General features: G+C 39.1%; 1 protein-coding gene across 1 annotated transcript in view; it reads left to right on the forward strand.

The window, feature by feature from the left end:
- LOC108785303 (gamma-aminobutyric acid receptor subunit rho-2-like) overlaps positions 1-13,704 on the forward strand; it is a 48,041-nt gene extending 34,337 nt beyond the window's left edge. The window contains exons 3-9 of the mRNA XM_018554345.1: positions 502-569; positions 700-923; positions 2,201-2,283; positions 7,905-8,045; positions 10,096-10,248; positions 12,422-12,618; positions 13,393-13,704. Coding sequence (XP_018409847.1) covers positions 502-569; positions 700-923; positions 2,201-2,283; positions 7,905-8,045; positions 10,096-10,248; positions 12,422-12,618; positions 13,393-13,704 — 1,178 coding nt within the window. The remainder of the gene's footprint in view (positions 1-501; positions 570-699; positions 924-2,200; positions 2,284-7,904; positions 8,046-10,095; positions 10,249-12,421; positions 12,619-13,392) is intronic.
- The last annotated feature ends 1,343 nt before the right edge of the window (positions 13,705-15,047 follow it).

The raw sequence follows: 15,047 nt of genomic DNA on the forward strand, positions 1-15,047 counted from the left end.
GCCTCTCTACAGCATTATGCTACGCCTGTAGACTGAAAAGTTAAACTGGCCATATGCGTATAAATTCACTCAATTACCCTATCCATGCAGAACAGCATGGATGGAGGGGTTTTCAGTCTGGCTGTATTCAAGTAGCTGCAGCACCCACAACTGCTTGAATACCTGAACAGTGACTGCACCTTATAGAATCTTCCACCCAACTCAGGTGATATTTAAATGGCCTTTTGTAGAGCTGGTGGTGCTGACAGGGCATCCCACCTTTCAGGCGATTTAGCAGGAATTGATCAAAACATGAGCAGTGTATAGCCAACCTAATGCCACCTAACCGAGAACCTTCCCAAATCTCCAATACTCTGCTGGTTGCAGATTTCAACTAACTTGCTTTAACTTGTTTTTTAACCTTTAAAGAGAGAACGTTTGGGCCAATAATTTAACGTAACACATAACTTTTAGAGGGTTCTGTTATAACTGGAGTTCTTCTTTCATTTTTCTTTGCCTCAGGTCCTGCAATTCCTGTTGGGGTGGATGTCCAAGTTGAGAGCCTGGATAGTATTTCAGAAGTGGATATGGTAAATGCTGATTGCTATAATCATTTGAAAAAGAATGTCACCAAAACTGCAACATGTTCAATGACTTTACTATCTAGCATATATAATCATAACCTACAACTAACAGATAGGTTTATTCTTCTCCAATCAGGACTTCACTATGACACTGTACCTGAGACATTACTGGAAGGATGAGCGTTTGTCTTTCCCAAGCAGCACCAATAAGAGTATGACATTTGACAGTCGACTTGTAAAGAAGATATGGGTGCCTGATGTCTTTTTTGTTCATTCTAAAAGATCCTTTATACATGACACAACAACAGATAACATTATGCTGCGAGTATATCCAGATGGACATGTTTTATACAGCATGAGGTGATTATATTATTATTAATATTTTCTGAAACTCGAAGTTTATTACCATTATTTTTTTTAAAAGCATGTGCCTTACAGTGTCAGTGCATTGGTATAGGTGTATATATGATACTAAGGAAAGTTTCCTATGCATTTAGCGCTGAATACTGACAGGTACATACATATTCTGACTTTATGAATGTACTAGAACTAGAGGATGTTTATGTGGAAGCTTGTTATTGTGCATTCTTGGTCAACAGTATAGATATCTCACAGGGTATGTGGGCAGATCAGAACTGTCTTCAGAGGAATACAGGGACAGCCAAAGCTTCCAGTCATAGCTGGTGGCATGGAGAGAAAATCTGTGACCATACTGCTTAATAGACGAAAAATGTGCTGGTTAGCTGATGAAAGATAAAAGCTAAAGCCAGTACGTCATAAAGGATACAGTTAGTGCATACAGGACAATGAGTGACAGAATGTGTCAGGGAACAGAAGTAAGATGGAAGGTTGTCCAAGACAAGGGATAACAGTAGAGAGTGCAAACATTTCCTGTGCAAATGGGTCCTTGCACCTCGGGTCTTGAAGTCTCTGGAGATGGAGACAGAGACTTGGTGGACACCGAGTGGCACGGGTGCCAGGGGTGCAGAGCACCGTGCAAGCCTTAGTCCGAGATCCGAGCCGAGGTCAAGTCCAATCTGGCAACGAAGTACACAAGGGTTAATCAGAAGAATGGTCGAGATACATGCCAGGGTCGGTTCCAATCTGGCAGCTGAGTACAAAAGGGGCAAAGAAGAAGAATGGTCAAGATACAAATCCGAGGTCAATGGCAGGCAGCAAGCAAGAGTAGTCAAATAGGTTTCCAGGTCACAACAAGTTCAAATAGATCACACACTAGCACAGGAACAAGGAGAGACTGAAGATAATCCATCAATTTGGCAGTGTCTGGGCTGAACTTATATAGGGAAGTAATGATTGAAGTTTTAGGTCACTTCCTGTGCGCCTCCTGGGCGTTTTCCCACCTTTTTACATCATGTCTTCTGCGCATGCGCGGGTTGGCAACGTGCCCTTGGCGCATGCGCAGTAAGCCTGGACTCTTACACTAATGTAATGAGGAGATTTCTGCTTTTTCAGAGGTAGGGAATGTTGGATTTTTCTTTACACACATTGAATGAACTCATACTTTTAATATAATCATTTTAATCAGAATACAAATCAGCCAATGCTTTAGAAACATGTTTACAGACAGTTCTGTCAAATATCTAACCACAATTTCTATATTACTGTATACTCTAAAGAATTACTGTGACTGCAATGTGCAATATGGACTTCAGTCGATTTCCTCTGGACACCCAGACCTGTTCCTTGGAGCTGGAGAGCTGTGAGTAACCATTCGCCATCTGATTTTCCTTGATTATGAGCCTGAATAAAAACAGAAACTTGAAAAGAGAGAAATACAAATGAGTATTCCTTTATTTTATATCACTGCTTTTCTTTAGTTGTTTTTAAAAATGAAAAAATATATATCAATCTTTATATTATTTTAAACACTTATAAAACAAAGATTAAAAACTAATTAAAAACAGATATGTGACAATGACTTAGCTTGAGGAAAATGCTTTGAATTCTAATAAGAAAGACCAGCACTACCAACATGCATATTGACAGACTGCATATATTTGACAGAAGCCAGACATCTCACCTCAGTTTGAATAGAAGGTGGTGGTGTGTCCATCCTCTGAGTCAATCAGCACTATACACCAGCTCATCTCTCCTGCTAATAAATTAAGTTAATCATACCTAGAGCTTACCATCTGATGGAAGAAAATAGTAAGTATGAAAATCCACATCAAGCATTATATACGGTAATTACCTTATTAAAATGGAATTAGCAAATTTCAAAAATATATGTTGGTTCTAGATAATGTAAAAAACAACAAATGCTATACTTCTGCCATCGGCAGTGATTTCAGCCAAGAGTGTAGATTTGTTCAAGAAACGTTTGGACAATTTCTTGAGGGACCGTAATATTCAGGGATACCAGTATCCCTAAGAATGAGATGATACGTGGACCTATATGGGTTGGACTTGATGGACGTATGTCTTTATTCAACACCAAATACTATGTAACTATGTAACTTCTCTTTTAACAATTATTCTGAATCAAAACACACTTTTAACTGCCTCCGGGCCGGCCGTAGTAGAAAAACGGCCAGCCCGGAGCTCTCTAGATCACTGTCATAGTGAAATATTTCGGCTGCTATAGTTTGACCTTACAGCTAAAAATGTTTGTTGTCTGGTTGCCATACTAATTCTTTCACTTCTTTATGAGAGGTGGCAGGTAAAAATTAGTTTAACACCCACCACAGTAGACAACCAGGTAATTTATTGTAGAATTTCCTCCAACAAAGTAATGTAGGTTCACATTCGCAGGTACAACAAGACAGCATTACTAGCAATCTCTAGGTGCTACAACAGTTCCAATATTTACTGTACCTGCAACAATGGATTATGGTAAAAGTTCAACCTGTTTGACACTCACAGTTTACCAGTCTTCGAAGTCCACTGGATATAAACAAGTACCAGCAATCCAAGGGTTCTATTTCACTCAAGTCCCAGTGTAATACCAATGGCCGTAGCAGTAATAGGACTGTCCACAGCAACAAATGTCCCTTCAATATCCACATGGCTAGGTATCCTTGATTCTGGCCCCTTTTGCTCTTCAAGGCAGCTAGTTGCTCCTTCTTGGGGTTCTGGTCATTCAATTCCTGCAGCAGCTTTTCTCTCCCCGGCTCACAGTAGCAGCATTCTTCCTTCCACAACACATGTGTCCACTCCCTCCTTTAGGGCACCTCTTATATACATTGGCTTGAGACCACCCCTTCCTGTCCCCTTCATGAATACTATAGTCTGCAGAGGCTTCCTTTCTGGCAACTTACATAGTTACATAGTTACATAGTATTTGAGGTTGAATAAAGACATTAGTCCATCAAGTCCAACAACTTCCCAACTAAAATGTTCCTTAACTAGAATCTTCCTTCACCTTCTCAAAGGACAGAGAATATTCTGCCTGGTTACATTTATACAAATAAAGAATGCTGACTATTTCCTTGGTTTTGTTTGTTGCATGATTGCTCCAGGACTTTGACTCAATAGTACCAAATTCAAACACATCCAAACAACCAGGATTTTAAGGAGACCAGCAACAGGCAGCTTAAATATTTCTCATATGGATGGTGTATTTTAAGTGAATCTGTTACATTTATAAGCCAGACGGAGGCCGTTTGCCCAGCACTAGCACCCCTAGATGGTGCTAATGAGTATAGGAATCTATTCTCGTCATCGCCATCTAGGGGTGCTTGTACCATGTGAAAGGGAGCCAGGCAGAACATTTATGAATATACCCCATATTGTTATTTGAAGCAAAGCACAGTATGCTTAGACTTTTTAAATTCATGCAGACAATAGTGGAAAATCGGCAGTTTTGGGGGTTTTAATTTAAACTCTAAATTGCAAGAGTATTAGAACTCTTTTATTCTATGTATGTGGACATTGCAGATTATTCTTTAAAATTTGCTGTTTCAATTGTGAAACCTGTGTTATATTGTATTGATAAAGCAGGACTGTTTACAAAATGTTTTAAAAAATTACATATACAGTGTCATGCAATCTGTAACTTGCATCAGCCCAGCAGTTTTAGTTTTTCTGAATCTCCCTGTAACATAGTTTGCTGCAACTGCTTAACAGGTGTTAGCTAGAGTTGGTCTTTTGTTTGTTTGTCTCCATTTAAAACTACAAGACCATCTAAAACTACCCTGTCACACAGGGTGAAAGTGTGCTCAATAATTTCAAGGGAGAACAAAAGGCATTGTAACCCTCATGAAGCCTATTTCCACCTTTTGCGGAGGTACTTAAAAAAAAACATATACCAACAATGTACACCGATTGTACATGAAGCAGGCATATGCAGTTGCTGTATATGAACACAGAAACGTATGTTTTTTGTTAGCTTTCCTCTTCCTGTCCTCATTGAAAGGCCGCTTCTGTGCTTTTCAAGCAATATGTGTAAGTTACAATTGAGCTCTCTCCCCCCATTCATTAGTATTCATAGAGGCAACCCCTCTCCTCGGACAGTGTATTGTGTGCAAAGGCAGAGCTGGTGTTCAGTGATCGTGTTACACAGAATCACAGGGAGGGGGCAGCTTTACAATTAAACCCCTGTGTCAGCCTGAATTTCCTGTGGAGAAAATTTTGAATTCCTAGGAACCAGGCCTAATAATAAGTTAATAAAAAATGAAGAAAGCCTGCAATGTGAGTCATGAAAATGTGCACATGTATACATCATCATCACTGCACCTCTACCTTACCACAATAGATGCTAATCACTTACAAAGGTGGAAATAGACTTTAAAGTTAAGGGGAAAATAACAGATTTCCTGGCAGGATCAACAGGTAATACAATTATGTTATAGGAGGGTCTCAGAAAAAAAACCTGCTATGTTATTTCTAGTAACAAACTGGAGCATATACAGTATGTCATGTTTAAATGTGACCAAGGTTCCCCTTTATGTGGGCCACTGACTTATCTATTTAGTAAACTGATGTATTTGCACAATTGTGTTTCTCAGTAACAGGAGCCCTTTAATGTGAAATACAAATATTCCCCCACGCATATTCCAGCTAGCCATGAAATAGTAACTAAACAGTTTCAACTACTCAGTTTAAAAATAGAGCTTATTGTTGCATACATTTGCAAATACATGTAAAGCCTCACTACCATGTCAAGGCACCTCTGTAGAGTGTGTGGCCTAACTCAAAAGTATCTAAACGATGAGACAACAATGCAAAGATGGAGAGCAGGTTACAATAAATCAGTTGTACAGCAACCCACCAGAAGCCCAACATCGCTCAAGCCAGTTGATAACGCTCAATGTGTTTCTCCACCAACAAAGCTGGAAAGTATGCTAGGGAACTATGTATTGCTCCATATATTGCCCTGCATTTATATAAACATTTTCATTTTTACTAGTTTTAAATGGATTTCAGCAGTTGTCTTGAGAGATGTTGGCCTTCTGGCATGTTTTTGTATTTTAAGGAGGAGAGGGCTGCCTCCTGGTAGTCTGTTCTCAATTTATGCATTGCTATATATTTCTCATAGTTGGGATAGTTTTTTAATGTTAGGACTAGGGATGCACCGATACCGATACTAGTATCGGTATCGGTGCAGATATCAAGTATTTGGGCGTGTACTCATACTCGCCCAAATGCTCCGGTACCTTCCCGGATACCGTAACTTCCAGTCAGAGGAAGATTTCCTCTGACCAGCAGTGCTGTAGGGGAACATGGAGTCGGGCCTTCCCGATTCCTAATTGGTGGAGAAGCCGGCTCCATGCTGATTGGCTGGGAAGCCGGCTTCCTGGCCAATCAACATTGAGCCGGCCCGAACAGCCGACTCGATGCTGATTGGCTGGGAAGACGGCTTTCCAGCCAATGAGCATGGAGCCGGCTTCCTGGCTGATCAGGGAGCCGGGAGGCGGGTCATTACTTGCCTCCCAGCTTCCTGAATGGCCGGGAAGCCAGCTTGATGGTGATTGGTTGGGAAGCCAGTTTCCCGGCCAATCACAATCGAACCGGCCAAACAACATGGAGCCGGCTTCCCAGGCAATCAGGAAGCCGGCTGGCATGTCATTATCCACCGCCCAGCTTCCTGAGTGCTCAGGAAGTCGGCTCCATGCCAGCAGAAGCACTGGTATCGGTACTCAGCATCGGCAAGTATCGAAAGCAAAATATCGGTACTCGTACTCGATACCAAAAAACCGGTATCAGTGCATCACTAGTTAGGACCTATGGACATGAAAATTAAAATACATGCTTCCAGGTGTGTTTGAAGCCTATTTCTAAATGCACCTGAAAGCAATTAGTGATTTGTTATGTTTGAATGCACACCCAAACGTTTAGCAGTGACTAGGCGCATTCAGTCTTGCTGCATTTATACAAACAAGGCTTTTCTATGTCCTGGGACTGTTTAGCCTGGTTTTGCACAGATAAACACAAGTAAAGGCATATTAATGCATGTAAACGTGTCTAAATGTGGCTAAACATAGGAAAAAATGATCTGGGAAAAATAAAAATTGTTCATACTTCCCAGACAATTTCTGCTGTGTTTAATGCAGGAGGCATCAGTGTGCCTTTTCATGTATTTTCAAAAGTACAGTATGCAGCACAAAACTCTAGCAATAAAGTGTGCTGGGAAACTTTTGCGGTGTTTTGTATATTCCCCTGCCCATGTGAACAATTCACTTTTTTTTTGCTAGTTTTTAATTGATATAAGTGGCTGCCATTGTTGCTTCCCTTTAATAGTGTCACTCCAATTTTGTTAAAAAAGAAAATCTACCACCTTAAATGTAAAGGGAACCTATCAGGTCTGACAAAAAGCTTTGGGTTTTTATCTGTAGAACAGTTCCTGTGTGCCTGGGGAGATTCCAAAATTTCAGGCCCAGGCTGTATACAGGGCCCACAATTCTTTACAAGTTGTGCTACCCCCCAGCCCCACCCCCCTATCCCCCAACTCCTTTCAAGCTGATCTGTCTGTGGGGTTTCTTAGACCACCGAAGCAGAAGGGGAACAAGACTGAAAGGAGACCAGTCTAACAGTCAGCCATGTTCGATGTTCGGATGAGTATATCTATGTTATTTTCATCCCTAGACAAAAATGAGCACTTAACCCTTGCAGTGCAGGGGTAGTCCCACTGTAAGGGTTAAGAATATTTATGCCTGGAGTTCTTTAAATAGTGGGGTTGAGTTTGACCAGGAGAGGGTAAAGGGCTGAACACAAACTGGGATCCAGGGTCCTTCCCAGGCACACAGAAGTTGATTTGAGCAGTTAAGTTCAGTTACATAATTTATAAGACCTGAAAAGTATACTTCACGTTTTCTTGTGTTCTAATAAACAGAATGAGGTGTCTCTAGTGATTACTAATTTCAAATATTCTTTTAAGTACAGATGCATACACCGATGAAGATCTTATGCTCTACTGGAAAAAAGGAAATGAGTCCTTGAAAACAGATGAAAAGATCTCATTATCTCAATTCCTGATTCAAAAATTTCATACTACATCTAGACTAGCCTTCTACAGTAGCACAGGTAACTTGAACTACAGACAGCAGCCAAAATTCCAACAAGATACTTTAGGGTTCTTTATTTAATCACAAAATAATAAAGATATGTTATCCTTACACACATACCTCTTGGCCATACTATGGGTATTTTCAAGTTTGTCTGGCATTCCACTTCAGAAAATCACACAATCTACACATAATTTACTGAGTGGGCATATAGAGCAGTGAACAATCTATTTGTGACCAGAAAGTTTTAAATGGGCATGTAGGATAAATCCACTCGGATATTGGAAACTAAGAGCATCCAATGAGACAAACAAATCAATTATCAGCCTGGCCAAATGTGTACTGAATAGTGTTAATTTCGTTGACTAAAAATGTTAGTCATAGTTTTCGTCAGCTGCATGTTTTCAGTGACGAAAACTAAATAAAAACAGAATAAAAAAGTTGATAGGACTAAAACTGACAAAAATACATTGCAATTTTCTCAACTGGAGATTTAAAGGGTTATTCCCAAAGCTGCCGAAGGCAGCCGAGTGAATAACTTGGTTCAGTACGGTTGATTTCAGCTGTATAGCGGCTGAAAGCAGCCGTACATCGGCTGCACTTCAGTGCAGAGCATGTTCGGCTGAGCCGAAGTGCAGAAGGACTTCAACTCAGCCGATCCAGCATCTGGATTGGCTGAGCCGAAGCTCCGGCAGCTCACTTGCTGCCGTTCACCCCTATTCACATGGGGGCTGAACGGCAGTGAGTGAATAGCCGAATGCCGCCGAGCTAGGCTATTCTGCTCGGTACCTCAATGGTAGCAGAATAGCAATTCAATTAAAAGAGTAAATTAAAAAAAATAAAGTTGAAAAAATCTTTTTTTTAAATGTAAATAAATGTTAAATCTGAAAAATAGGCAAAGATTTTGTAAAAGAAAAAAAATTTGGCGGAGCTAGCAGTGACGGCTAGCTCCGCCCAACTGTTTCCTGTTGGCCGGAACCTACTAGAGTCTTCTAGCAGCTCCTGGCCTATGAATAACAACCCCGCCCACTTGTTATTGTTTAATGACAGATCAGCATCCCCAGGCCATTTGGGGACACTGATCTGTCATTACAACTGACACTCCGACACTGACTCACTGACAATACAACTGGTTACTCCGCCCAGCTGCCATTTGCGGTGCGAAAGGCCGGCCGTTCGCCCCACTGCGGCTGACACTTCGGCTCAGACGAGCCGAAGCATATGTCTTCGTCTGAGCCGCCCGCCCCTTCGGGTGCTCTACGGGCTATTGTGAATAGACTGAACCGAAGGGCTCCGGATGCCAAAGAGAGCAGAAGGACCAGCCAAAGCTACGGCTGGATCCTTCGGCTCTTCTGTGAATCTTAGTCTTCTTTTTATTCGACAAAACTAAACTAAAACTAAAACAATTCAGTTTACTAAAATACAACTAAAATGCCATTTTAGTTTTAGTCCCATTTTAGTCATCTGAATTGTTTTAGTTTTAGTCTAGTTTTGTCGAATAAATCTCCAGTAGAGAAAAGTACAATGTATTTTCATCATAGTTTTAGTCCTATTAACTTAGTTTTCATTTAGTTTTCATCACTGAAAATATGCAGCTGACGAAAACTAAATTACGGAGATTACAACGGGGACTCAATTTTGCTTGGTATAAAGGCATGAGCATGGTCTATTGAACTTTTTTTGTGTATATATGACACTTTAACTGAACACACATGGACTCTATTGAACCAATTATGTTACTTATGTTACTTTTGTTGGCAGTTGTTTATACAAGAGTTAATTTAGAGATTTTGCAGGAAACAATGTAAAATTTATGCAGCCAAAGCTTTTCAGCATCTTGTTGGTAAATTATTTGAAAAACGATCAACTTCGATTTAATGGACTACTTTGTGTAGATCTGTGACATTAAAATTCAAATTAAATCCAATTTATATCAAGGTTATTACATGTTCAGTGTGTGTTGCCATTAATTTAGTATATGTGACTCCTATACTCTAGTTGTAACACATCTAATAAATTGAATCCTATGTTTATTATAAAATAATAAAAATTGTAAATGTGTCTTCTAGGGTGGTACAATCGGCTGTATATTAATTTCACACTGAGACGTCACATCTTCTTCTTTCTGCTACAAACATATTTCCCTGCAACTCTTATGGTCATGCTGTCCTGGGTCTCATTCTGGATAGATCGCAGAGCCGTACCTGCCAGAGTTTCCCTTGGTAAGGCAGGAATCCTTAATTTTCTTATATATCTATTATATTCTAATAGGTACTAAAATGTGCAGGATGTCCCTGCTGTTGATGTGAAACTTGTTTGGACCTATATACAGTATAGCATATTTGTGAAAGTAACTCTTGAAAATAAAGTGGACTTTGCAGTAAAATGCAAGGTCCTTTTATGCTGTCTGGACCCCTCCACTGTATAAATCACTAAGATAATAGGTCCAAAACATAGCTGTATAGAATAAAGTTAGATTTATACTCATCTTACTGCACATCGCTGGAAGTCAAGTCACTGTCCTTCTGGGAAGATTCCTGGGGAATGCAGAGCAGACAAAATATTGTGAGAGGACATTCTAGCCTTTTGCAAGAGCGTCTTCTTGTGAACTTTTGGCTGCTCTGCATTCCAAAAGGATCTAGCTAGAAGAAGTGTGATGCTACCCTGGTCTAGGTGCTGAAGACAGAAGTGGATGGTAAGGTAAATAGAAATCTAAACTTTTTTTCTTCCAGGTACAACTCCTATTTGCTAATAATTTATAGAGTGGGAGGGGGCCCAGACATTATAAATGGACCTTGTATACATACAGGGAGCCTGACCTTCCTGCCCAGGGCATTCAGCTTTTTATCTAGGCATAGCTGTGGTGAATTTAGAATACCTCACTCCCATTTTTTAGTAATCTAGTAAACTGAGGGTTCCTTTTAGTTACTTGTTTGTAATACAGGAGATATGTTCTTAGGCAGAACTGCTGTAGTCTCATTGCTGTCTCTCACGTGCAAAAAACCTAATGTATCCAAGTGACAGTACTAAGTTTAGTGGAGTTGCCTTATCATAGCCACTAATCTAACCAAACTTTGGAAAGTTTAATATGATTTAATATGATTGGTGGTTCATCAAGCAGCGAGAAAGTTGCACAACACAGAGAAAGGAAGCAGATCTAACCACTCTATGTGGAGAGCTCTTTGCACCTTGGCTGCAGTGAATTACATGCATAAAATTAAGTGGGCATTATGGGGTTGTTTTACTAAAGGCAAATAGGCTGTTTACGTTGCAAGGCAATTTGCAAAGGAAATTTCTCATAGCTTAGTGAACGTGGTGAAAATTCACTTTGCAAAGAATATCCAATCACAAAAAAAATATATATTTGCTTGCACATTTGCTTGAATTATAGAAGTCAGCAGAGCTTCACCTCATTCACTAAACGAAGGGAAAATTCCATTGAAAAGTGCAAATTCCCTTGCAAAGTATATAGCATATTTGCCTTTAGTAAATTAACCACTACGACTTTAGAATTATTTAAAAATGCCCTGATTAGCATCAGCAGATGTGAGGTTTCAGAGCACCTGCAACTCACTTGCAGGTTTTGATAGTCTGGTTACAGTAACGCAGTAAACCTTTGTCATGGAATAAAATTTTCACGGGCACTAAGAAGAGCTTCAGTGTATCCTCTGTACAGACAGTTCAGCTCAAACATGTTAGCTATATTTATGCTGCAATTACTGTTTACGAACAATTGAATCTTTAAAAATCACACAAAGATTTACATTTTTTTCTGGAATGAACAAAATCTTTTGATGAAACAGCAAATGTGGTTTTCATTTGAGAAACTCATTTATTTTCAAAATCAAATGTTAAAACCAAAGGAAATTTCAAATGTCATCCATCATGTCTTTGAAAGCATTAACAAATGTTCTGATTAGATTTTTAATGCAGAAATCTATTAGTTTATGGCTAGCTTAAGGCACAACTGACCAATACATTAGGAGCCCTGAGAATGGAATATGTAATTAACCTATCATCTGCATACGACTATTGGTGACCAATCCCCTTTCCTACAGTCTGGCTTCATAAAGTATATTATTGACCAATCCTGGCACACCAGTGAAATCTTACATGAACCATGAGGCCCTTTGATTACTGGCAGTACAACTCATGCTGTAATGGTTTTGATTTGGAGTCAGTGCTTAAAAGTGTTGTTTTTTAACTAATTTAGAGTAAATTATATTTGAAATACATTTTTGAGTATCATGATTCTTGGATTGTATAAGGGAGCACATTTCTCTTTTTCCCCACTCTGTAATCATTCCAATTTATGGATGTACCAAAGTAAATGTGGTTTATTAATAATAATATATGATTTGAATTTAGTATTAACAGATATTTTTGTTTTCTCAGGTATAACGACAGTACTGACCATGTCAACAATAATTACTGGAGTAAACGCCTCCATGCCCCGAGTATCATACATTAAAGCTGTTGATATATACCTTTGGGTTAGTTTTGTGTTTGTTTTTCTATCGGTGCTGGAATATGCTGCTGTCAATTACCTAACAACAGTACAAGAGAGAAAAGAGAGAAAGATGAGAGAGAAGGTAAGAAAACATAGGGGCATAGCAACATGTAACAGATGTTTTGCCATTGAAATGTTGGTTTTGTTGTTATGGACACACTTTTTTGTGAGAGCTTTACTAAATGTACAATGACAGGGTTAATAATATATAGAGGGTATAAAAGAGTGAGGCAAAAGCAATGATTGGCTGGTTTCACATGTGACCTTCCAGCCTTTAGTTATATATTTTGTTTTATATTTAATCTTTAATTTTAGTGATGAAAAGTGACTTAATCATTGAAATCAATTAAAATCCTAACTTGGGGAATAGACCTATGGAGAAATTAAAATGGGCCCTGTGATCTTAGCTTGTGCGTACGGATGCTTCACTATATCTTCAGCAATGTTTGTAAACATGTTAGTGACATAATTTCCCAAAATGACCCCAACTGTTCTCTGCATTTTTAATATACACTTGATGTCAAGTAACAAACGCCTCATGCTGGCATATTTAGTATGCTTCATTTAGTAAAGCTTTAAAAAAAAATGTTTTTCATTAAATGTGTAATTAAAAAGTTACAAACACACATATGAATTTCATTATGAACCCTGATTCAGGTCACAATGTCCGTTGAAATTTAGGTTCATTATTTTTAAATGATACAAATCTTGTTTTATTTTGAATAAATTAGCTGCTTAATATGCTTTAAGCAATTTGTTGTATGCAGAAATGCAATGAACTGTGTAAAAAACATGCTTGTTTATAAATTCTCAACAGTAAGATGCAGCTAATCAAGGTCCCCTGTCTCCTTTTTAGTTTCCCTGCACATGTGGGATGTCTCACACAAAGACAATGATGATGGATGGAATGTATGGAGACCCTGAAACCAACAGTCTGGCTGGATACACTAAAAGCCAGATTACCACAGAAGATGTGGAGAAGCAGGACAAAATGGTGGTGCACTTGGCCTTGAGTCCAAATTCCACCACCTCCAAAAAGAAAGGACGTAAGGGCCATGTTGGCTTGCGGCTAATGCAGCATACTCATACAATCGATACGTATTCTAGGATGATCTTTCCAGCATCCTTTATCTTTTTTAACCTGATATACTGGTCTGTGTTCTGCTAAGAATCACTGTGGAGAACTTTCCTCCCCCTCAAGACTTGTTCACCATGTGAATAATGTGAATAATGGGAATGTGGGATCTAGATCAAATGCCTTTGCTATTTAAAAATTGCTAATTTTGATTGCTGTTATCCTTTATAAAGAACAAATACCTCAGTAAAATGGCAGTAGATCCCACCAGGTATGTCACTTTACAACTACCAGATAAAAAAAAAGCATGATTCAATTTTAACTTTTGTAATTCCAGTTTTTTATTTGACTGATTTTTTATTTAATGGTCTACATTTGCTCCCATACTACATATGTTAATTAACGGAGTTAGTGGTGGACCCCCATCCCGTTCAATTAATGCTCAAGTACAAACAATTATTAATTGGGTAAAAATAGACAGGTAAAGTAGCTTTTGTCTAATTGTTTCAGTGCCAATTAGGGCAAGTGTTAATGAGGTGTTTGTTACTTGACATCAAGTGTATATTAAAAATGCAGAGAACAGTTGGGGCTTTATGAAACATGCCTCCTGTTTCTCATCTGCCCCAGAAGTGATGAGTGCTCAGATCTATGTGGCAGCAAGTGAGGGACGACCATTTTGTGTAAGGGGTTCGTTACATCTCAGATAGCCCATGTCCAGCTGCACACGCTGCACAAATGGTATTTCAATAACTCCTGCAAATACAAGGTACTTCTTGGTTCCAAGCTGCTACAGATGTCATCTGCCTGGTGGTAGGGAAAGTGGGGTGGGGAGAAAAGCGGAATATTTACTCGAGATACCAAACTTCTAGGGTCACCAAGAAATGAAAGAAAGGTGTGGGTAATTAAACCTGTAGGCATGCACCCAAAAACTTACAGGGCTATTCACTAAAGGGTGACGAGTTTGGAGAAGGCAGGAGAAGTGAACAATCTAGGACAACATGATTTGTAAAAATTCTCCCATTCAGCTCACTTTACAGTTCAGCTATGTTGTCCTAGTTTGTTCACTTCTCCTGCCTTCTCTAAACTCTTCACCCTTTTGTGAATAGCCCTGTTAATTTTAGATTTAAACACATTTGTCTAAGAGAATAATTAGACTCACACTACTTATAATAATTTATTTGTAAGTTAATTAAATGACCTGAAGAGAAAGTACAGGTAGCGGGACATATATTGCTACTCCTATGACACAAAGTACGAATACTCTACTGTTTTTAGGAATTGGCCAGAGGAATTACAGTGTGATTAAACATGCAGGCTTGATCCAACCACATGAAGATTTTCTTTTAACGGATATATGCATGGCTGAAAGTGTCTATGTCTATGCCTGTGGAGGAGGAAGAGGGAGCATACCCAGACACCTACAGTGATAGTATCTC

Source organism: Nanorana parkeri, unplaced genomic scaffold, assembly GCF_000935625.1.
Source record: "Nanorana parkeri isolate BGI_ZX_2015 unplaced genomic scaffold, ASM93562v1 scaffold154, whole genome shotgun sequence".
Taxonomy (NCBI): Eukaryota; Metazoa; Chordata; class Amphibia; order Anura; family Dicroglossidae; genus Nanorana; species Nanorana parkeri.